Source organism: Mesoplodon bidens, assembly GCF_964165515.1.
Source record: "Mesoplodon bidens genome assembly, chromosome: 4".
NCBI lineage: Eukaryota > Metazoa > Chordata > Mammalia > Artiodactyla > Ziphiidae > Mesoplodon > Mesoplodon bidens.
Genome location: NC_138160.1, coordinates 65,120,638 through 65,143,217, shown reverse-complemented (window position 1 = coordinate 65,143,217; position 22,580 = coordinate 65,120,638). Strand labels below are relative to the sequence as shown.

Below are 22,580 nucleotides of genomic sequence, written 5' to 3'. Positions count from 1 at the left end.
GGGTTCTCCCAGGATCCCCCAAGTGCCGTGGTAACGTCAGGGCCGAACAGCCAAGCCCAGGGATTCGAAGCTTGGGCCGAGGGAACTTTCCCAAAAGTTGAGAAATTTTCTTGGCAGATGGGGAGATAAAGGGATTTCTGGAACAGGGATCCCGTGGATAACCCAGTTTGGCGCGAGGCGCAGCACAGACCAGCGCACCCGGCCACTCCTATTGCGCCTGTGCAGTGCAGGACACTCAGAATCGCTCACTAAAGGCTCCAAGATTTATTGGAGTCAGCAATCAGCTCTTCCACCAGAGCCGGGGACTAGGGGCGCCGCGCTCTCCTGGGTCGGGGACCGAGCGCCGCCAGGCCGGCGTAGGAGCCGGGTAATACCTGGCCGGCGCGTTGGAGGACAGCCTTCGCAGTCCAGCGCTGCACCGGGAAGTGATGATGGCCACCGCCCACCGCCTGACGCCAGCGGAAGCGCGAGCCCGGAGCTGGCAGGCTCGGAGGCGGTGCGCCCGGGAAGGGGCGGGCACGGGGCGGGGCTGCGGGCGGCCGCCGCGGCTGGAGCGAGCGAGTGGGGCGGGGCCTGTGGTGGCGGGGCGGGGTTTGGCTGCAGTTGTTTTTACCAAGGCCTCAGTGCATCGCGTTCAGCTGGGCGCCGCGTGGAAGCGTGAGCGGGTTCGCAGGGGGACGCTCGAGGCCGAAGGGAGCCAGGAGGGCCAGAGGGAAGCTGGGAGCCGGCAAGCGCGCTGGTGGTGGTCGGTCGCCACGATGTCAGCGCAGTGCTGTGCGGGCCAGGTGAGCGGGGAGAGACAGGTCGGGAGACCGGGCCAGGAGCCGAGGCAGCGCGGGCTTCTCTGGGTGCACGTCCCAGCTCCGCCGCCGAAAGTGGGGTGGGTGACCCTGCGCCGCCTGGGTGAGTGCTCCGGGCCGGAGCGCGGCGCTCGGCCTTCGGGGAAAACCGTGTGCTGCGGCGGGCGGGCCAGAGGGACACGGGGAAGCCCTAGAGGCTACCCCGAGGTCTTCCCGTTCGGCCTTAGGAACTTCGCTTAGGGCGGGGCGGGCAGGGTTCGGGCGGAGGATCCCGACTGTTTCAGGAGCGTGTCGCCTCCTCCCCAGAACACAAGTGTGTGGTGCTCGGCTCCGTAGGCCACCTGGCTCTGCCAACCCGATGAACCCAGGAGAAGACGTGGGTTTGGGCAGCCACTCCTTTTCCATGCCCTGAACGAAACTCGGGTCGTATGGCCCAGACGAGTTGCACTTGACATCTCGCCAGGCTCTGGAGCACTGGCTGTTTTTCTTCGAGAAAGTCTGGAAGACTGCTTTCCAAACCGCGGTGCTCAGGTCTGGGCGCTGGGAAGACTCAGCCCTGCTTCCTGAGTCTCCCGACCCAACCCTGGCTGGACCCAAACGCGGCTGACTGGGTAGAGCGCGAGGCTTCCCATCCCTCGTTTCAGCTGAACTTGCCCGAGCCTGTTTTGTAACTCTCGCCTGTTTAACTCATGAGATCTTAAAACACCTGTGTCCGCTTGGGATGGGCGTCTTCTACCGGGTAGTAGTGCATCAGGGCAGAATTAGTAGTAGTTTTTAACCTTTAATGTTGATTTCACTCCTTCCTGCAGAGTTAGAAAAAAAAAAGTAGGTAAAGCCTTGCGCACTTCGCGCTCCCTTCTTCCTAGCCGTGTTGATTATCGGCATTTCTGTATAGTTTTTAATGGTGCGTTTTCTCAAATGAGTCTAACTCCGGAGGGCATACCGGGCTGTTTTTGCTTCTTAATACATTGAGCCTTGCGACAATCAGAGGCCAGCCCGTAACTGATGCAGGGGTTAAGCTGTGGGTTTCTCTAACCCGCTGATTACACTGGTAGATAATCCGTCCTCTTTCCAGTGGCCGTGTGAAGTTATCACTTGGTTTTTGAGGTCTAATACTGTACTTGGCATGCATTCAAGCTGGCCTTTACAGAGATGAGGAAATTGAGGTTTTTAACTTGAGGTGGAATGCCTTGCCCTGAGTCAGGCAAGGCGACAGGAGGACATTTAACACCTTCTCAGGGCTTTGGAGACCAAAGTGGACGGGAAAACGCTGTTTTCAGGATTTTCCAAATCTCAAGAAAGCTTTGCAAATCGTTCATTGTTGTTATTTTGAGATAATTCTAATTTGATGTGACACTTCATTATATAGTGATTACGTTACAGATATTTCGGGGCACCTGTTCTCCAGTCCCTTGAGAGACCCTTGAGGTTTTCTGTGGCTCCCAGCAGGTGATTTAGGGTTCTGAAAATTATTGTCAGTACTCAAGTGGGTCTTGTAAAAGAATTATTGGTATGGTTGATATTTGGCAGGGTTTCATGACTTGTTTCTTTTTGTTTGTTTTAAAGTGAGAACTTTAAAAAATTATTTATTTTTTGGCTGCGTTGGGTCTTCGTTGCTGCACGCGGGCTTTCTCTAGTTGTGCGAGCGAGGCCTACTGTTCATTGAGGTGCGCGGGCTTCTCACTGCAGTGGCTTCTCTTGTTGTGAAGTGCAGGCTTCAGTAGTTGCAGCATGCGGGCTCAGTAGTTGTGGCGCATGGGCTTAGTTGCTCCGCGGCATGTGGGATCTTCCTGGACCAGGGCTCGAACTCACGTCCCCTGCATTGGCAGGTGGATTCTTAACCACTGCGCCACCAGGGAAGTCCTCGTGACTTGTTTCTGAAATCCCCCTCTCAGGACTTTGGAAAGAACCAAATCCTGGCCGTTCATCACAGGAAAATTAACTTCTGCTTTGTAGGGACTGCTTGAGGCTTCACTGTGGTGGCTTTCAACGCAGGGAAGGGGTGATGACACTATAATTTCGTATGAATGGAGCTGTTAAGTTTGCATTTAAAAAATGCAGCACTGTCAGAAGATATCTAAGTCTGTGAATCCTTTGAAAAAATTTTTTGAGCACCTGTGCATTGTTTTTACCTACATCACTTATGACATCAGTGTACGGGTTTTTTGTTTTGTTTTTACCCCCGCACCAGCCAGTTCCCCAGCTCCCCGGATAGTAACTGGCTGTACAACAATTCAATTCTGACACTACCTGGAGTTAGTATCCCACAGGTTAGGGGTCCGCCTTCCTCCCCTCCCCTCCCCCGCACACTCCAGCTGCCAATCCCAAGTCTTCTGGGCCTCCCACACCTGTGTGGAAGACCGAATAAATATTTCTGTTCATATCACAACATCACAGCACCTCCTGTGTGCCAAGAGCTGGAGATACGGCAGTGAGCCAGGCAAACGTCATCTCTGCCCTCAGTGACTGGGGTGGGGCGGCATTTCATAAGCATGGAAGCAGCGAAACAGCAAGTGCTGGTACTGCCACAGGTCCTGGTGGCAGAGTGGCTTTGGGTAGGGTTGCTGGGGAAGTCTGTCTGAGAAGATGCCCTGGGAATTGAGACTGATAAAGGAGGAGAGGCACCCACATCAGGGCCTGGGTAGGGAGTCTTCCAGGGTGTTGGAGGAACAGAAGTGGTCACCTTGGGTGCTGTGAAGACTTGACTGTCAGGGACTGGCATGGTGGGAGAGCAGTCAGAGCTGGCCACCCGGTGAATACTTTTAAGCTGCCTCCTCCTGCGTGTGAGCAGTGGTCTGGGCTTCCACAGTGAGCCCGAATTCTTCTTGACGGAGCTTGAATCCTGGCAACCTGCTGTTGCCCTAGGCCAAGGAGGGGAGAGTGTGGTACCTTAATTTAGGGCGTCGTGGTGCTTACGGTGGGGCGTCATTGGCCTCTGGGCATATTGTAGATGTAGAGCTGGACTTTTACATGGGTTAGAAGTGGGATGTGGGGATGAGAGAGATTCGGTTTATGACCCGAGCAACTGGATAGGTGATAGTGCCTCACTGAGGTGAGGTAGGAGGCTTGAAGGGAGGAAGACATTTGGCAAGGAAAACCCATAGTTTTCTTCTAGCTCTGTCGCAGTTGAGATGCCTATTATAAATTAAATGGAGATGGCCAGTCATCGGTTCGATTTTTAAGTTGGGAGAAGTTTGAGGTTGGAAATAGAAATTTGGGGGACTTTAACTGATACTGTCAAAAACAATGTGTAACCCAGAAAAGAACCTGGGCTTTGGACTCAAGTCTGGATTTGAATTGGGAAATCTGGACACAGAGGGGTGGTGTGACTGCACGTCACTTACCCTCAATTAACCTCAGTTTTCCTCCGTGGTTGAATGGGTGTGATAATACCTCCTAGGGTTATTATGAGTATTACATGAGATAATGTCTCTAGTACAGGGTTTGGCACAGAGTAAGGAACCCCCAAAATCTTAGTGACCATTATCCACCTCTACCTGGACAGTCTCCGGGTCATTTTATCTTTGCCTTGACCCTGATAGACTTTGCTTAGGCTGTTGGCTGATCGATGCTAATGGAAGCAGAGGTCACAGGACAGTGGACACCTTCTGGGTACCCAGCACTGTGGTAAGGCCCCTGGGCATTGGGTGATTAACAAAGTGCGTCCTTACTCTCCTGGAACTTAAGGGCTAGTTGGGGATTGGAAGTGTGGGGGAAGCTCACTACAGAAAGTGACAGGACACCCTGTCAGAGGTGAAATGAGATGTGTAATTGGAAGATCTAGACACCCCGTCAAGGCAATTTGAGAGTAAGGCTTGGCAGGGTTGACTCCAGGCAAGCATAAGCATTAATGATAATAGTAACAATAGCTGAAGCTTATTTCATGCTCACAGGTGTGCTGTTTTTACCTACGTTATATCACTTATTCTCCACAGCAGCCCTGTGGGGTCGGGGAATGTTCTAATTGGCCTCCCTTTGCAGGTGAGGCAACTGAAGTGCAGAGAGATAAATTAACTTGACTGATATTTACATGGTGGTGGAGCCAGGCCTTCAACACTGGTCCAGCTGACTTGAGTTGGAGCTCCTAACTGGGAAACTGTTATTCCTTATTATTCTAAATACAGTATGAATAAATCATGAGGAACTGTTGCTCATTGTTCTTGCTTATAATGGCCCTAAGGCAGCTTTGAATGCATAGCTGTGAGGCTGTCTTGGTAGATATTGGTGGTTGCCAGGAGTTATCAGTGGGTGGGGTTTAGCTTCTTCCTCACAGTCTGGTCCACGTTATAATGACAGCAAGTCTCAGACCAAATTCTGTCACTTGTGCAGGCATTTTTTGGCAGGCAGGCACAGCACAGTTACACAGCCTGATCTGTGGCTTCACGAAGTTCCAGCTCTTTGCCCTTCTTGGTGCACTGACACGCAACTTGCATGTTCCCCTGAGGCAGGTGTGACAACCTTCTAGAAGGAAGAACTTGACCAAGACTGCTGAAGCACAGGACCTCATGGATGGATCAAGCCCACGGTACCACTCTCAGGCAGAAGACTCCTTGTCCTTGTAGCCAGTTCATATAAGGGTGGGAGTGCCCACGCCAGGGTGTTTCCAGCCAGATTGTGTTACTTGATCCCTGAGATTTTCCCCAACGAAAGCAAATTTCTAACGTCTGTTATATTAATTGATAAAGCCACAGAATGCCACCAGGGACTGTCCACTGTCAAAGATAAATAAAGCTGGATGTTAGTTAAAGCAATGAAAACAGATTTTATTCAGTAACCACTCACTGACAGAAAGACCTGAGCTCCATCCTGATTAGCACAGATCACTGGGAGTTTTCAAGGGACGATCAGGGAATAGGGAGGAGTGAGTGGAGGCCCAAGTGGAGTTAGGAAAGTGAGACGTTCCAGAGTTTGTTTGGAGTATGGATGATGAGGCCAGCTGGGTCTGATAGCTGGCAGGTTAGATTCTGTCCTTCCACCGGGACTAGGAGAGAGACCCTATCCGTCCTGATGATTACATTTCAAAGGAATGGCATTTAAGTCCTTGAGAAAGACACTCCAGACTTGTAGGAAACGTGTCCTATCTGTCCTTCTCCTCAGGGGCAGAGGAAGGATTCACAATTATTAGCCCTATTTAGAAATGCTCTTAAGAAAGGGAGGTTAGGGACTTCCCTAGTGGTGCAGTGGTTAAGAATCCGCCTGCCAATGCAGGGGACACGAGTTTGAGCCCTGGTCCGGGAAGATCCCACATGCCACGGAGCAACTAAGCCCGTGTGCCACAACTACTGAGCCTGTGCTCTAGAGCCCACGAGCCACAACTACTGAAGCCCGCACTCCTAGAGTCCTTGCTCCGCAACAAGAGAAGCCACCACAATGAGAAGCCCGTGCACCGCAACGAAGAGTAGCCCCCGCTCACCGCAACTAGAGAAAGCCTGCGCGCAGCAATGAAGACCCAACGCAGCCTAAAATAAATTAAAAAAAAAAAAAGGGAGGTTAGTGCCTATCTTAGGTGCTGGCTAGAACAAACAGTAAATTTCTTTTTACAGCCCTGAACTTTTCCAGACAAGAACTCAAAAAGGCAAAAGGCAGCTAGGTCCTCCCAGGGATGCAGCCTCAGGCTACTAGAAGCCTGTTAAAGTTTGGTCAAGTCCTTCGTGCAGGGGTTTGGGCAGAGTTGCTGTGTATTGAGAGTTCTTGCAGTTTTCACCATGTCTCATCATTATGCTGGTTAACAAAGCCTGGTGTCATTGGAGTTAGAAGTAACTGAAGCCCACGCAGGAGGCTTTTAGAGGTTGGCTTTTGTTAAGTTTTAGCTGGAATGGGTCTTCCTCATCAGGGCATCTGATCACCTCTAGACTGTAGCTTAAAACACACACACACACACACACACACACACACACACAATCCATGAAGACTTCTTTAAAAAGTAAATTACATACCACATAAAAGTACTGATTTCCCTGAGATGTCCTTCCTTCTCTATAAAACCCAAATCTCTGCTTTTAAGGCCAAGCTTAAGAAGCATTTTCCTAAGAAATGACCTTCCCCTTGCTTTAAGAGTTCTCAGAACTTGCACACAAAACTTGTCCACACCACCTAGTATGTGGTCATCTGATGCACTGGAGTTGTTTCCTGGTTACTGTGTGGGTGCATTTCCTCTCTCCTAGACAGAGCATGTGCTGTGACCTAGCTGAACCCCGTGTTGTGTGCTTTTGGTTACAAAACTTTTTCCCTACAGCTCTTTGTTTATAGTGATGGGAAATGTTAGGTCCTCATTATATCACGTGTTGCTTCCACCCTTGGAAGGGATCTAGGCACAAAAGTTCATTCTTTGCATGACTGATGCTTTTTTGAACAGTTTGGGGCATTTGTGAAATATGTATCACCCAGAGAGAACCATATTTTGATATTTTATAACAGTCACTCACATTTAATATATATGATTTTACTTTGTGGAGTTGGGATTATGTTGTAGGTGCTATGTTTGATTCAACTCTGCTGAATTACAGGAGTTTTTCAAGTGCACCAGCCACTCATTTGCAGCTATGTTTTCTGGGCTTATACCCAGAAAGTAGTGCAGTCCTCTGCTTTCAAACATGGCAATTTTTCCAGAGGTATTAAGTAAACGTAAATATGTGAAAGTCAGTTAATAGGCTTATGTGTTAATATGAGTGTGTGTGCGTGTTTCAGTTCCGAAAAGACTAAAAATAATGAAGAAAATCCCAGCTACACCTCCTTTAGATGCCATCGACAATAACCATTTTCAACATCATCTTTAACTTTGGTCTTTTTCTTTACAGTCACTTATGCGGATACCATCTGTCTAGATGGTGTTTTCTGTCTCTGTTTTCTTGCTCTATAAAGGTGCCCTTCTCTGTTTCAGTTGCATTAAATTTGAGTCCTGTGCTTATCACTAGTATTGGCAGTTTTATTTTTCTATTCGTTTTATAAAATGCGGGCAAGTTGCAGTAAAATGGCCACATCATTGCTCTACCATACTGACAAAGGTGGTGGTGATTCGGCTGATGTTGAACTGTTGCTGATACAGAAAGAGTGGTTTGGAGATGCCTCTGTGTAGTTAGCCAAGTTCACGTTGTTGGAAAGATGTTTGTCACTGACCTTGAACAATGAAGAGAGTGAAGGTTGCCGTTGTAGGTGGAGAGTCAGCATGAAGGTTGCTCATTCAGATTTGTTTTCTTGGGTGGCTTTAGAGCTGACCTGGGCAGGCTGGCAAATAGCTTTGGGCTGCAGCAGGTCTGAGTGGGATTGTTTTACTGGGAGGGCCCATCTGTAGGGAGTAGAGGGCAGCCTCTGACTCATCTCTCTGCTAATGAGATAAAAGTTAACACCCCCTTGCCCACTGCTTGCTTCCCACCCCCCGTTTTCTCTATGAATATCGCCTGTCAATTTCCCAGAGATATTGAATATCTGGGAGTGAGTTAACTGTGAGACTCAGAAGTTTACTTTTCAGTTTCCCAGGTGTTTTAATGTAAGTCGTCTTTTAGAAGCCTTTAGAAAGGACAGAGCAATAACGATGGCATTGTCTACCTGTATTCTGAGCAGGAGAGCAGTATGTGACCTGTTCACCTATGATAATTACCATTAAAAAGAAAGTCCTCATGTAACATGGTATGTCTGCAGAACTAGCCATTGGACACAATTCCATTTTACCCTTTGACTAAAGTGCTTTCTGCATCTTTAATTATAATGGTAATTATAGATAAAGATCTTGTGTTCTTTCAGTGTCCTGAGTCAAACAGCATTGTTAGTGAATTGTCATTACATACTGCCGTTGTTAGTTGAATTTGCGATTGGGATAGGATGCTGAGAGCAAGCATCCAATGGATCAGGTTACTCATCTAGACCACCTTGATTGTCCCTAACGATCAGGTTTTTCAAGTGGTCCAAAGTGAACCTTTGCAACCCTTGTTAAAATGAATTTTAAACATTTCCAGAGGGGACATCCTCTTATTTTCTAGCTTGTGTATTAATGATATTTTAGAAGATTTTAGAACATAATCTGGGAGTCAGTGTAGTGTGTGTGTAGGAAATTCAAACAATGCATTTGTTTGATTACATTAAAACATCTGTTTGAATTTTGAAGGAAATAGGACTTTACTTTTGGCTTTTCTTCTGTAGCTTGCCTTGTGAGATTAAAGTTGAGCCGATGTTTAAGGAAAGCAGCTGTTATGGAAAAACTTAGGGTGGGTTCTTATCACAGAATAAATTTTGAAACAATTTCGGTTTGAAGTAAGGTTACAAAATATAGTGATTAGACAGCATTTTCCCCCTCATGAAAACTGTCTTGTCTAAACAAAAGTAGGAAAAACACATACACACAACCGCTTAAATCTTATTTATGCAGAGATAACTAGGAGAGATGGAAAATCAGGCTAATGTTTGTTTAAATATCGTTTTTTATAAACTAGCCAATTGCTCTTTGAAACAAAGCTCATGAGGTCTTTACGGGATTTATTTTCCAGTGTTTTGTTTCTTGCATTGTATCTCAGTAATTTAATGGAGAGCTGAGTTGCCTAATGCTCTGATCCTTAGCCCAGGTTGGGCTATTTGTGTGGTGATTGATGAGGCAAATCATGGAGTCAGAGAAACTTTTGGAAGAGCCTTTATTTAAAAAAGGCATCCCTTTTAATTCCCCATCTGAAGCTTAGGTGTCTTGTAAAAATGCCCCTCCTAAGTGTACCTCTGGTGTGTTTGAGCCTCTTCAGCGTTGGGGAGCTCACTACCGTTGCCAGTTTTTAAGTTTTCTGAGCCTTGGTTTCTTTGTTCATCAAACGGGGGAAATTTGTGTCTTGCCTCCCTTATATGATTGTTGAAAGGGATGAAAACAAGACAATATTAAGACTCTTTGTTATCTGTAATTGGGTGATGCAGGTGTGTCAGGGTTCAATGCAGGAAACTGAGACCACTTGGGGTATTTTAAGCCGAACGATTTAATGTAGGGAATTAACTGTTGAAGAAATTAAAGAGCTAGAGGAGCAGGAGTCAGGGGGCCGCCTTTGAACTCTTGGATTTAAGGGCACACCACTCCAGCAGTAATCCAGAAGTCTGAAAGCCCAGGCTGCTGCCCCCCGCCTCTTGACACCCACACAGCTGGTGGCTTAACATGGGAGCCCCAAGTCTGGCCATTGTCCTAGGACCTTGCTGGGAAGCAGACACTGCAGCAGGAGGATGGCCCCCACCTTGTTTTCACCTTCCAAATATTGTGAGTGTTGCTAATTGTCAGGTCTCCAACAGCAAAGGAGTCTGAGAAATGTGGTTACATTTTCCAGATTCTTCAGTACTGGAAGACCCATAGAAGAAGGTAGGAATGTAGGCTGAATGAGAGAACTATCCCTGTGGAGCACAAGCTAGGAGGAACTAGTGTAATAACCCTAGTGAGTGCTGTACTTCCTGCCCATCGTGGCTTGACCAAATGACAGCCTCACAAGTAAGGCCAGAGTGTTGAGAGGGTTGACTTAAAGGGAGGAAGATGGAAATACGTTATCGTGCAAACTGGTTTTCCTCTCCTAGTCTCTTCGCTGCCTGCTCCTTTTTCCGTACTACCAGCAGGTTGATCCTTGTACCAAAGTGTAGTCCTAATCATGTCATCCCCTGCCTGATTTTTCAACACCATTGGGGTTAACGTAGTGGATTTTCTAACTGCAAGTCTTTTGTAGGAATCTGTTAGTGGTCTGTATTGAGATAACTTATATTCTAAAAAACAATGTGCTTAATACGTCTCTTCAGTCATTCCTGATATTAGTAATTTGTGTTCTTTATTCTTTTTTAATGACTCTAGGAGTTTATCAATCTGATTAATCTTGTGAAAGAAACAATTTTTTAATTGTTATTCTCTATTTCATTGATTTCTGGTCTTTTTCCCCTTTTGTAATTTACTTTGAGCTTAATCTATTATTATTTATTTTAAATTATTTTATGGATTTTTTTTTTTTTTTTTTTTGCTGTATGCAGGCCTCTCACTGCTGCGGCCTCTCCCGTTGTGGAGCACAGGCTCTGGACGCGCAGGCTCAGCGGCCATGGCTCACGGGCCCAGCCGCTCCACAGCATGTGGGATCCTCCCGGACTGGGGCATGAACCTGCATCCCCTGCATTGGCAGGCGCACTCCCAACCACTGTGCCACCAGGGAAGCCCTTATTTTATGGATTTTTTTAAAGGTAGAAACGTAAACCCTTATTTTAAATCTTTTCTTTCCTCTCAAGGGAATATTTAAAATCATTTTACATCCCACACATTTTGATATGCTTTGTTTTCATTATCATTCAATTCAAAATATTTTCTAATTTCCCTTGTGATTTCTTCTTTGACCTGTTGGTTATTTAGAAGTGTGTTGTTATTTTCCAAGTATTTGAGGATTTTGCAGGCGTATTTTTGCTATTGATTTCTAGTTTACGCTTGTGGTGATAAGAGAACATATTCTGTATATATGTATTTCTTTTTGATGGCTCAGAAAATGATACATTTTTATGAATGTTCCATGTGCTCTTGAAAAGAACATGTTTTCTACAGTTATTGGATAGTTACTGTGCCCATTGTGGCTTGACCAAATGACAGCCTTACAAATAAGGCCAGAGTGTTGAGGGGGTTGACTTAAAGGCAGGAAGATGGAAATGCGTATCGTGTAAACTGTTTTTCCTCTCCTAGTCTCGCTGCCTGCTCATTTTTCCGTACTACCAGCAGGTTGGGTATAGTGTTCAAGTTGGTTGCTAGTGTTGTACAAATCTTCTCTGTCTTTACTGATAGAGGGGTCTAATTCTATCAATTACTGGGAGAAGGGTGTTAAATTTTTCAAATATGATTGTGTTTTTGTCTCTTTCTGCCACTAGTTATGTCAGTTTTTGTTTGGTATATTTTGAAGCTCTGTTATGTATACACACACTTGGGATTGTTATGTCTCCTTAATGAATTGATCCTTTTATAAAATGATCCTTTTTATCTCTGGCAATGCTTTTAGTTTTCATGTCTTTGTCTGATGGCCATACTACCCTTTTAACTTTCAGCTCATCTGTGTCTTAGATTTAAAAATGCTCTTATAAACTACATGTACTTGGGACTTGCTTTTTGATCCCTCTGACAGTCTCTGCCTTTTAATTGGATGTTTAGATCATTTACATTTAATGTAATTATTCATGCTTGAACTTCAGGCTATATATTGTTGGTCATTTCCATTTCCTCATCTGTTCTTTGTTCTTTCTTACCTTTTCTTGGGAGGGGGGGTAGGATGGGCATTAATTAAATGTTTTTCAGTATTCTATCTTCTTTATTGCCTTTTTATTCCTTAAAATTTTGTAAAGATTATAGTATGTATTATAGCATCTTGAAGAAAGGATAAGAGTGGGTCAGTTTACTAGACTCTTTTTAGCAAATGACAAGTAACAAACAGTACTTTCTGCTTTATAAAAATAATATATAGTTATCATAGAAAATTTGGGAAATAAGAAAATTATAAAGAAGAAAATGAATATCATTTATAATCCTAGAGAGAACAAACCCTTGTTAGTATTTTGTTTTATTTCATTCTAGTATTAAAATAAATTAGATTGGAATTCTCTGGCAGTCCCGTGGTTAGGACTCTGCACTCTCACTGCTGATGGCCTGGGTTCAGTCCTTGGTCAGGGAACTAAAAATCCCACAAGCCATGCAGAATGAATGAATGAATGAATAACTGAATGAATATTAGATCATGCTTTATGTACTGTTATATCCTAACTACTTTCACACAACATTATGGACATTTCCACATATCGTAAGAATGAGAACATTTTAATGGCAGTATCACACTTAATTGATCACATGGACATTTATTTCACTATTTACCCTTTATTAAATGTTTAGTACATTTTTAAAAAAACCAAAAAACTTAAGTAACTCTTATGTAATCTTTTTTTTTTTTTTTTTTTTTTTTTTTTTGCGGTATGCGGGCCTCCCACTGGTGTGGCCTCTCCCGTTGCGGAGCACAGGCTCCGGACGCGCAGGCTCAGCGGCCACGACCCACAGGCCCAGCCGCTCCGCGGCATGTGGGATCCTCCCGGACCGGGGCACGAACCCGTGTCCCCTGCATCGGCAGGCGGACTCTCAGCCACTGCGCCACCAGGGAAGCCCTATGTAATCTTTTTTTAGTCCCATGCCTCTTTAGGTTAGAGCTCTGGAAATAGTCCTTCTGTAACACAACATGAATATGCATTCCTAAAAATCACACTATGCAAAATGGAACAGCAAAAACCACAGGCCTTGTGGGGAAAATGGGGTTGGAGCACAGCATTGAAAGTTTTGTCAGTGATACACACACACACAAAAGGGAACCTGGTAAAAATGATATTACAGTTTTACAAATGTTAAATGGTTAAGAGATATGTAATACTATGAAAATTTGGCCCTTGACCTTGAAAAAGACCTGAAATTTGCTTGTGGAAACAGGTGTTGGAAAGTTGCAGCTTGTGAGTTGTGAAGTGGTGGATGGAGGGTCATCTGAAATTGGATGGAAAGTTCTTAACACCAGATGTGCTTTTGAGTGACTCATAATGCAGGTGGAGTGGAGGAGTGTGTGTTTCATGTGTTCTGTGTAGCTCAGTTCAGCTGGGCACAGTGTTCTGCCTTCAGTATATGTTTCTCACAGACAAAACTGCACGTCCTGTTTTGCTCATATTGTTCCCTAACATGGTAGGGGAGGAAAAAGTTTTCCTTGACCCTTTTAGGGTCTCTGGCTGGATCTGAAAATTAAACTGACAAAGATTAACAGGAGAAAAACATACATTTATTTAACACAAGTTTTATGTGACCCGGGAGCCCTCATAAGGAAATGAAGAACCAAGAAATAGTGAAACCTACTTTTATATTAGATTGAACAAAGAGAGGCAGTTGTGGAAAAATGACTAAATTATGTGGGGAGGTGAAAGGAAGATAACAATTATTTTAATAAGGTCTCTTTGCATAGAAATTCTCTCCATCTCAACTTCTTGTCCTTGTTAAGAATGTCTTCCTTCTGGTACAGGGAGGGCACCTCTCATGTGGGAATGTCATCTCCTGCTTTCAGGAAGAAACATGAAGGTCAGAGTGCCCTTCTTGCACCTGCTGTTTCTCAGGTGCCTTAACTCAAAATAATCAATATGCCAAAGTGGCATATCCTGGGGTGAGATGCTCTAAACTCCTTCCATATCAATCCTGTTGGAACAAATTTGTATTTTCAGAGCAAGTATAGCAGAACCAACTATAAAATGCATAGGTCAGAAACCCTGGACAGGACATGGCAAACCTCCTTCAGAAAGGCCGACCAATTCGTATGCCTGTTAGCTGCGTGAGGGAGGAGCTGGGCCCGCTGCTTGTCTTTGGACCAACTGCCAGAAAGTTGGTACTGGATGGAAGTGGCTGGAAGTGTCTCCTGCTCCTCCTACCCAGCTGTGCTCAGATTTCTTGTACTATAGTAAGTGAACAGCTTCAGAGATAGGAACTCTTCCTATCTTTGGAAACAGCTCTACTTCATTTTAGGGAGCTCTGGTTGAATTCCTCTTCCTGCCAGCCTCCCCAGGCTCAAATGACTTGCTGGCCCAGAGCTTGGAGAGAGTTGCAGTGGTTTTGTAGAGTAGAAGAGGCAGCATTGAAGGTGGGAATGGGCTCTGGCTCCTGGGGAATAGAGGACCACAGTTGGGTTGACGCAGCTCTCCTGGTTATGAAAATCCTCACTGTCTACCCAAACCTTAAACTGAAAATTGGGACATGCTGACAGAGGGGAATTGTCCCTCTGAGTATGAGAAGTTTCAGTCGGAAGCCAAATTATTGGAACTTCTAGCACTCCCAAATAGTTTTTAAGGATAACAGTCAGGCAGTTTGAAATTAGAACCATCATGGGAAGTTTTTGGTTGGCAGCAAGCCAGAGAAGGTCTCACTGCTGACCATGAGATTTCTGATGTGAGTGATGCCTGTCACTCCTTTGGTGGGTTACCATTCTCAGGGACCATATGGACTGTGAGAATCTGGTTAGTTACACCATCATCTTCTGGAGCTAGATGAATCCTTAAGGGAGTGACATGTCCACCCTCTCCTGTTATTGAAGAAGAGACAGGCCCGCAGAGCTCAGGCCCTCTTCCAGGTTCACACAGCTAATCAGCGTGCAGCAGGGACTGCCACCCTGGCCTGCTACCGTGGCCTTTGGTGTGCCCCCGTGACCTGTACACAGTGGACATTTGGTAAATGACAAGAGAGAGAATGGGTGAGTGTTGGGCTTTTTCTGAAGACATCTGCAGTTCAACAGAGAGCTCATGGCTGCAGATTTTAAACATAATCTTATGGTTGAAATCTCACATTGGTTTTTTTCCACTGTATTTTGCTGCAGTAAAATCAGTTTAAACCTTTTGTCCTCTCTCTTCTCTTAAACTCCCAAGCAGTTGTTTGAATTTTTTTTTTCCAGGAAGTTCTGCTTCATCTGTGGATCATGGGCTTTAGCAGAAAGCAGTTTTTAAGAATGTGCTTTTTTATTTCTTACCAAGCCATGTAGTTTGTGAAAGTTGCAGGTTGCTGAGTAAGGGGTATTAGGCCATTTAGATTGAGCTGGTTAACCAATGAGGCGCTCTATGCAAATTGTTATACCCAGCAGTGGCTTCTGGCTGCAGGCTTTGAAAAGCATGAAGCAGTAAATTATTTCCTTATGATGGGGGGAGGAGAGGGATGAGGGTTGTCATGGGATTGTATTTTCTTGGAAGCTAGAGGTGCAGCAGAGCTGAGTCTCTGACTTCATTTTCCTGCTGTGACATGGCAGAAAGAAAGCAGGGCACAGAGCACTGGAAGAGGCTGATGCTTATCCCATTTCCCCTTCATTGTGAGTCTGACCTGACCGAGTTCCCAGATTTTAGAGAGATGCCCCTCTTCTCCTCCACTCAGCACTGTCCTTCCATTCCCCCTTCCCGATCTTTCTAAGACTCTGAGAGTAATAAAAATGCTTGAGGTACTAAGAGAAAGTAGGGAGGGAGCTCCTGATCAAAAAAAAGTATCTATTTTATTGGGCTTTTATTAGAAGAGTTAAAGAAAAAGCTATAACTAATTAAGTGAGTTGTGGCATTTGGGAGGAATGATCTTTAACTAGTGGGTCCCCGGGGCAGTGCTGGTGGAATTTTGGGTGAAGCAGTTCTTTCTCTTGAGGGAGTCCTGAGCTGGTATTTAGTATGCTTGATAACATTAAGATTTAGTGCCTAAGCTAAGGCAGTTAGATATCAGTAGCACCCACCAGTCTTTATGAAAACAGTCTCCACCTTTATAAGCCAAAACCCACAAGGCCACAGAGGGAGGATGGTGCTGCCCAGATAAGAACCACTTGGTGGTTTGGCCTTGATAATTTTCCATGGAGTTTAGAACTGCAAAATGGATTGAATCCTACTTCCAGTAGTACATACGGAGAGGAAAAAAGACACAGATAAGCAAGGTAGATGATTCTACCACAGCACTGCCTTGACTTATATAACATGCATTCAAAACTTGACATACAGACAGCAGGTTGTATTTTGGATGTAGTTTACTTTAAATGTTGCTCAGAAGTGTCATATTAAGATTGAGCGCTCGGGCTTCCCTGGTGGCGCAGTGGTTGAGAGACCACCTGCCGATGCAGGGGACACGGGTTCGTGCCCCGGTCCCGGAAGATCCCACATGCTGCGGAGCGGCTGGGCCCGTGAGCCATGGCCGCTGGGTCTGTGTGTCTAGAGCCTGTGCTCCGCAACGGGAGAGGCCACAACAGTGAGAGGCCCGCGTACCGCAAAAAAAAAAAAAAAAGATTGAGTACTTAAGCTAAGCTAGTTAGATAAAGTTATGTGTTTCATAGGAGAAAGAAAAGCATGCTTTATGGTGAGAGAGTTCATTTAGATATATTTCCGGTATGCATTTTGTAAGCTTTTTTGTGGATAGTCCAGAGGCAGTACAGTTGAATAATTAAGAGCCAATTCTGGTGACAAGAAGCCTGAGTCCACAGAGACAGGAAACTGAGATTATCAGTTTGGTTGTGCTGTTGATAAGGATGTGTGGTATAATTTATTATTATCTGCATTACCCACGAGTTACATATGTAAATGTAGACTTTTCTTGACTAAAGTGTACTGAAGTGAATAGAACTAGAAAAAAAAAAAGTGTGCCACCCATAAAAGCGGGTGCCAAGATTATAGTTAAGCTGTCAAATCAGTCTTTGTCAGGGTGCTGCTGCTGGCTATGGGTTACTAGGAAGTATTGAAAGGGCTGTTTTTGGTACAAGAAAATTGTTAGAGGAATGGGAGCTCCAGTACTAAGAATCAGCCATTTCCAATGTGCAGTCTCTTAAGAAAACTCAATGTTGAAAGATCCATGAAATACTTAATGTAAACTTTACAAAGCATTTTATAGCTGACCAATAATTTAAGAATCACATGGAACAATTTCAGCTCCAAAGTTCTGGGAATTTGCCCTTGGGGACACTTTATTCCTGTTTAAATTAACAGGTGTTCAAAAAAACCTCATAGTTTTATTTTTATCCTTAAAGTGAGTTGGAGCAATGCCCAAGCGTTTACTTCTCTGTTGAGCAGAAATGTCCAGCCTTTTAAAATTATTATTTTAGGTTTCCTCTTTTTTCTTTTTTTGGATACGTCCTTATTTGTCTTATAAAAATGACTATATTAGTTTTTTTTAATTAAAGAAATTCTTTATAAAATTTAAAAAGTTAGTTTTGAGATATAGTTCACATACCATATAGCTCATCCATTTATTTATTTTTTAAAATATTTATTTATTTATTTATTTGGCTGTGCTGGGTCTTAGTTGCGGTGTGCAGGATCTTTTAGTTGTGGGGTGCTGACTCTTAGTTGTGGCATGTGGGATCTAGTTCCCTGACAAGGGATCGAACCCAGGCCCCCTTCATTGGGAGTGCAGTCTTAACCACTGGACCACCAGGGATGTCCCTAGCTCATCCATTTAAAGTGTAAAAATTCAGTGGTTTTTAGTATATTCACAAAGTTGTATAACCATCACTACAGTCTAATATTAGGACATTTTTATCACCTCTGTGACCATTAGCAGTTGTTCCCATTTTCTCCCCAAACTTCCTCAGATCCCTGACAACTGTTAAGTTACTTTCTGACTCTATGGATTTGCCTATTCTGAACATTGCATGTGAATGGAATTGTACAATATGTGGCTTTTATGACTGACTTCTTTCACCTAGCATGTTTTCAAGGCTCATCCATGTTGTAGTACGTGTCAGTACTTCATTCCTTTTTATGCAGTATACCAGATTTAACTCATCCATTTTTCAGTTGATGGTTGTTTAGGTTGTTTCCACTTTATGGCTGTTTTAAATAAATCATTTTCCAAAGAGGCTGCTGCATCTTATATTCCTACCAGCAGTGTATTTGGGTTCTAATTTATCCATATCCTCACCAATGCTTATTATTGTCTGTTTTTTCTTTTTTTTAAATTATATCCACCCTAGTTTGTGAAGTGCTATCTCATTTTGGTTTTGATTTGCATTTTCCTAATAACTAATGATGTTGAGCGTCTTTTCAGGTGCTTATTGTCTATTCATATCTTCTTTGGAGAAATGTCTGTTCAGATCCTTTGCTCATTTCTAAGTTGGGTTGTTTTTTCAAAATTGAATATTGAGTTCTTTTTATATTCTAGATACCAGCTCTGTAAGATATGTGATTTGCAAATGTTTTCTCATTCTGTGAGTTATCTTTTCACTTTCTTGATGGCATCATTTGCAACATAAAATTTTAAAAATTTTGATGTAGTCCAATGTATCTATTTTTTCTTTCCTGGCTTGTGCTATATCTTGTGTCTAAAAAATGCTTTGTCCAACCCAAGGTCATGCAGATTTAGTCCTGTGTTTTCTTCTAAGAGTTTCATAGTTTTAGTTCATATGTTTAGGTCTTTGGTCCATTTTTTGAGTTAATTTTTGTGTATGGTATAAGGAACGGGTCCAGCTTTATTCTTTTGCATTTGGGTATCTATCAATAGTTCTAGCACTGTTTATTGAAAATACTGTTTTTTTCCTCCAGTGCATTAACTTGGCCCACTTGTCAGAAATTAATTGACCATAAATGTTAGTGTTTATTTCTGGGCTCTCAATTCTGTTAATTTTTAAAAATTGATCCTACATTGGAGGAATTATCCATCTGGGATTTAGACACAGTGGGACTGTTGGTCAGTGGGCTGGAGGTTGCAGTTTGGGGACTGGTGACCAGTCAGTCTTAGATGGTTGGCTCATTTCTTTATGTGGTCATGAGATTAAATATTTTCAGATTTCTAACTGTAGGTTTCACAAGGCTGTGGTAGATGTTGGAGGCATGAGAGATGGTTTTGTTTATACAAATCACAAAGTATAAATACTGTGTCAGTGGAAACTGGAGTCGTCCCTATATCACTGTTAAACTGTGCTTCTGAGTCATGGAGTTGTCTGGACTAAAGTACGCTTCCTTGCTGTATACAGCACTAGCCAGCTCTTTATGTAATATTTTCATTTATTAAGCAATAACGTCATTAGAAAATGAATTTTGATTGGGTTTTCCAAAAGAGTTATTGTTTTTCGAAGGTGCTAATCCCTCTTTCCTTTTTTCTTTTCCACATTTAGTTTGGTGAGGCAGTTAAGAATGCTGACTTTAAATCACACCTGGGTTTGGGCCCTGTCCTCACCCTTAATGAGCTGTGACCTTGGGCAACTTATTTCCTTGAGCCCAAGTTTCTCATTGCTGCAGTGGGGATAATAACAAAAGTAAGTATCTCACAGGTTGGGAGAAACTGTCCACACCTAAGAGTCCATCCTAGCATTTGGGAGTAAGTGCTGCAGAAATGGGAGCAGTTGCCTTTGTTGTTGTTGTTTGTTTACATAGTTACAAAACACCCCCCTCCCACCCCCCAACAAAATCCTTTTGGAAAAAGTCAGCAAACAGAAATGCAAAGGGGAATAACTTTTTGGTTAGATGTGAGGTTTGGGTGATGGGGCTGAGGATGCTGAAGCTGCACATTGCTGGAGCAGGTGGAGCTGCCAGGAAGAAGGGAGCCCATAGGTTCCTTGTCCTTTGAGAACAAGCTTCCACAGGTTCCTTGCCCCCTGGTTACTTGTGCAGTGGGAAGAGAGCTGGCAGCCGGGTAAATCTCCCTAAGCGTCAGCTCCAGCTTTGCGTTTGAGGAAATGAGATGCTAGCTACTTTGGAGCTACTGGGTTCAGACCCCAGCCCTGTAAGCCTCTCAGCTTCTTTTTTGAGGGCGCTAAGAATAATACTGGTAATTAACATTGTTGTTCTAAGTGCTTTACTACATTTTCTGTCCTAACAATCCTATGATGTTGGAACTACTATTATCTCTATTTTGTAGATGAGGTGATTGAGGTGCAGAGCTGATAAGTAACCTTGTATTGATGGGATGAGCATTTAATACAAGCTAATGTTGAACACTTACTATGTGCCAGGCACGTGGGCTGAGCACTTTACATGGCTGATCTCATGTCCTCCTTTAAAATGTCATCATTATCGCCTTGATACGGGGGAACAAGTCTGTTTGCATTGCTCCACTGGCCAAGGGATTCCTACCTACGTTAGGGAGCAAGTTTCTGTTGTTTGTTTACTTTTACTCTTGCCTAGTGTTCTCTTAAACTGTGAATGTTTAATGTAGGTGACTTCAAATTCTTGTTTGTTTATATTGATCACTTTTCAGTTATTTGATAACTTCAAAGGTTGGTTGAAAAACTATTTTGTTTTATGCAGTCTCTGAAGAGATGATCCCAAGAAGTTAAATTAAAAAAAAGAAAAGTTTCTGTGTGATATTTTGAGGGAAAGGGAGTCTTCTGAACTTACCATGAAATTTACTTTAAGCCTAAATGTAATTTTTGTTTTCTGTCTTTTGCTTCTGTATCTTGTTGTTGTATAATTCGTTTGGAAGAGTTCAGAATGATCTTTTTATTTCTATTAGAAAGCGTGGGAGGTGTTCTAATGTTAGCAATGGGAAAAATGTGAATCATGGGACAGTTTAGAAGTGGACATTTTGTGCGGTATCATAATGATTGAGAATGTAGGCAACCTGAAATTTTTTTCCTTAATGTAATAGTTGAAAGAAGAAGGCGAATGATAAAAGGAGATTTGGACTGTAGTTCAGATTTTAGGCTGCTGCAAAGTGCCAAACTCAGTTTCACTCTGTTTTATGCTTAGTGTCTGTCTTTAAAGCTAGAGTCCAAAATAATTGCTAGAAACTTGTAAACATCATCCCTCTCTGTAGACTATAATTTTTTCCTGAGTGTATGCCAGTAACTCTTGATGGCTGCTCCATCCTAGAGATGGCACCATAAAGGTTTGGGTTTGAGTGTTAGGACCTGGCTGACTGAGCTCACATCTCAGGACCTCAGGAAAGTTGCCTCACTTCTGTCCACACCAGTTTTCTCGCTTGTGGAAAAAATGGAATCGACATTCTTTTTTCCTTTTTCTCTCTTTTCTCCTTCTTTCCTCTACTTCTTCTTTTGTCTTTACATCACTCTTTCAAAGTCAGCATAACTTATACATTTTTTCTCTGATTCTAAAAGTGGTACGTTCTCATGCCAAAAAATTAAGTAATACTTTCTCATTTGTGAAAAGATGGCAAAAATACCAGTGAAAAACTCGTAAATCATTATCTGCCTCACAGGATTGTGAGGATGAAATGAATCTGTGTTAGGAATTTAGGGCCCTACCTGGCACCTAGAGAATACATAATACAATTTTCTGTTATTAAGAAAATTATTATTACTACCGCTACCACAACTTAGAAGAAGAATAAACACTGCCAAATGTCTTTCAGAATGATACTTGATGCTGAAGGCCTTGGCTGTATTATACTGTAGCAAGCCTTTGGAATGGTGCTGAGTGAGGGCCTGTGAGGACGATGCATATCTAATGGGCCCTTCTGACTGCCTCAGGTCTTGTATGCATTTAGGTACTTTTGGGTCTTTCTTGATTTTATGTTTTTGTATGGGGGCGGGTGGAGGAGGCTTCAAAACAGTGTACTCCAGGTCTCCTGGGGATGTGGTGATGTAACAACAGTTTTCGGAATCCTGATGGGCTTTGCAATCAGAGATTGAGGTTTCCTTATCTGTAAAATGGGGATTGTGATACTTAAATCGTAGGGCTTTTCTGAAGATTAAATCAGGGAATTCCCTGGCGGTGCAGTGGTTAGGACTCCGCACTTCCACTGCAGGGGGCACGGTTTCAATCCCTGGTTGGGGAACTAAGATCCCGCATGCCTTGCGGCCAAAAAAAAAAGATTAAATCAAAGAGTGTCTTGAAAGTACCTTAGTGTAGTGCCTTGATACAGAGGAAGTGTTTAAGAAATGGTAGGTAACTATTATTTATAATGAGTACTGGGTAGAAGGATCTCCCTGGATGATTAAGACACTCTCAGTCTTTTTTTTTTTTTTTTAAGACATTCCCAGCTTTAATTTTCAGTGTTTTGATGGCAGAACAGCATATAATTCTTTGGATTCTTTTTTTTTTTGAATTTTATTTCATTTTTTAACACCTTTATTAGAGTATAATTGCTTTACAATGGTGTATTAGTTTCTGCTTTATAACAAAGTGAATCAGCTATATGTATACATATATCCCCATATCTCCTCCTTCTTGCATCTCCCTCCCACCTTCCCTATCCCACCCCTCTAGGTGGTCACAAAGCACCGAGCTGATCTCCCTGTGCTATGCGGCTGCTTTCCACTAGCTATCTGTTTTACATTTGGTAGTGTATATAAGTCCATGCCACTCTCTCACTTCGTCCTAGCTTATTCGTCCCCTTCCCCC

General features: G+C 43.4%; 1 protein-coding gene across 4 annotated transcripts in view; it reads left to right on the top strand.

The window, feature by feature from the left end:
• SERINC5 (serine incorporator 5) overlaps positions 1-22,580 on the top strand; it is a 185,712-nt gene that overhangs the window by 96,933 nt on the left and 66,199 nt on the right. For 2 of the 4 annotated variants that reach the window (XM_081232043.1, XM_081232042.1), the window contains exon 1: positions 509-785. The exons of the other annotated variants lie outside the window; for them this stretch is intronic. In XM_081232043.1, coding sequence (XP_081088169.1) covers positions 759-785 — 27 coding nt within the window. In that variant the 5' untranslated portion in view covers positions 509-758. Of the gene's footprint in view, positions 1-508; positions 786-22,580 lie in introns of those variants that run through there. 4 annotated transcript variants of the gene reach the window in all.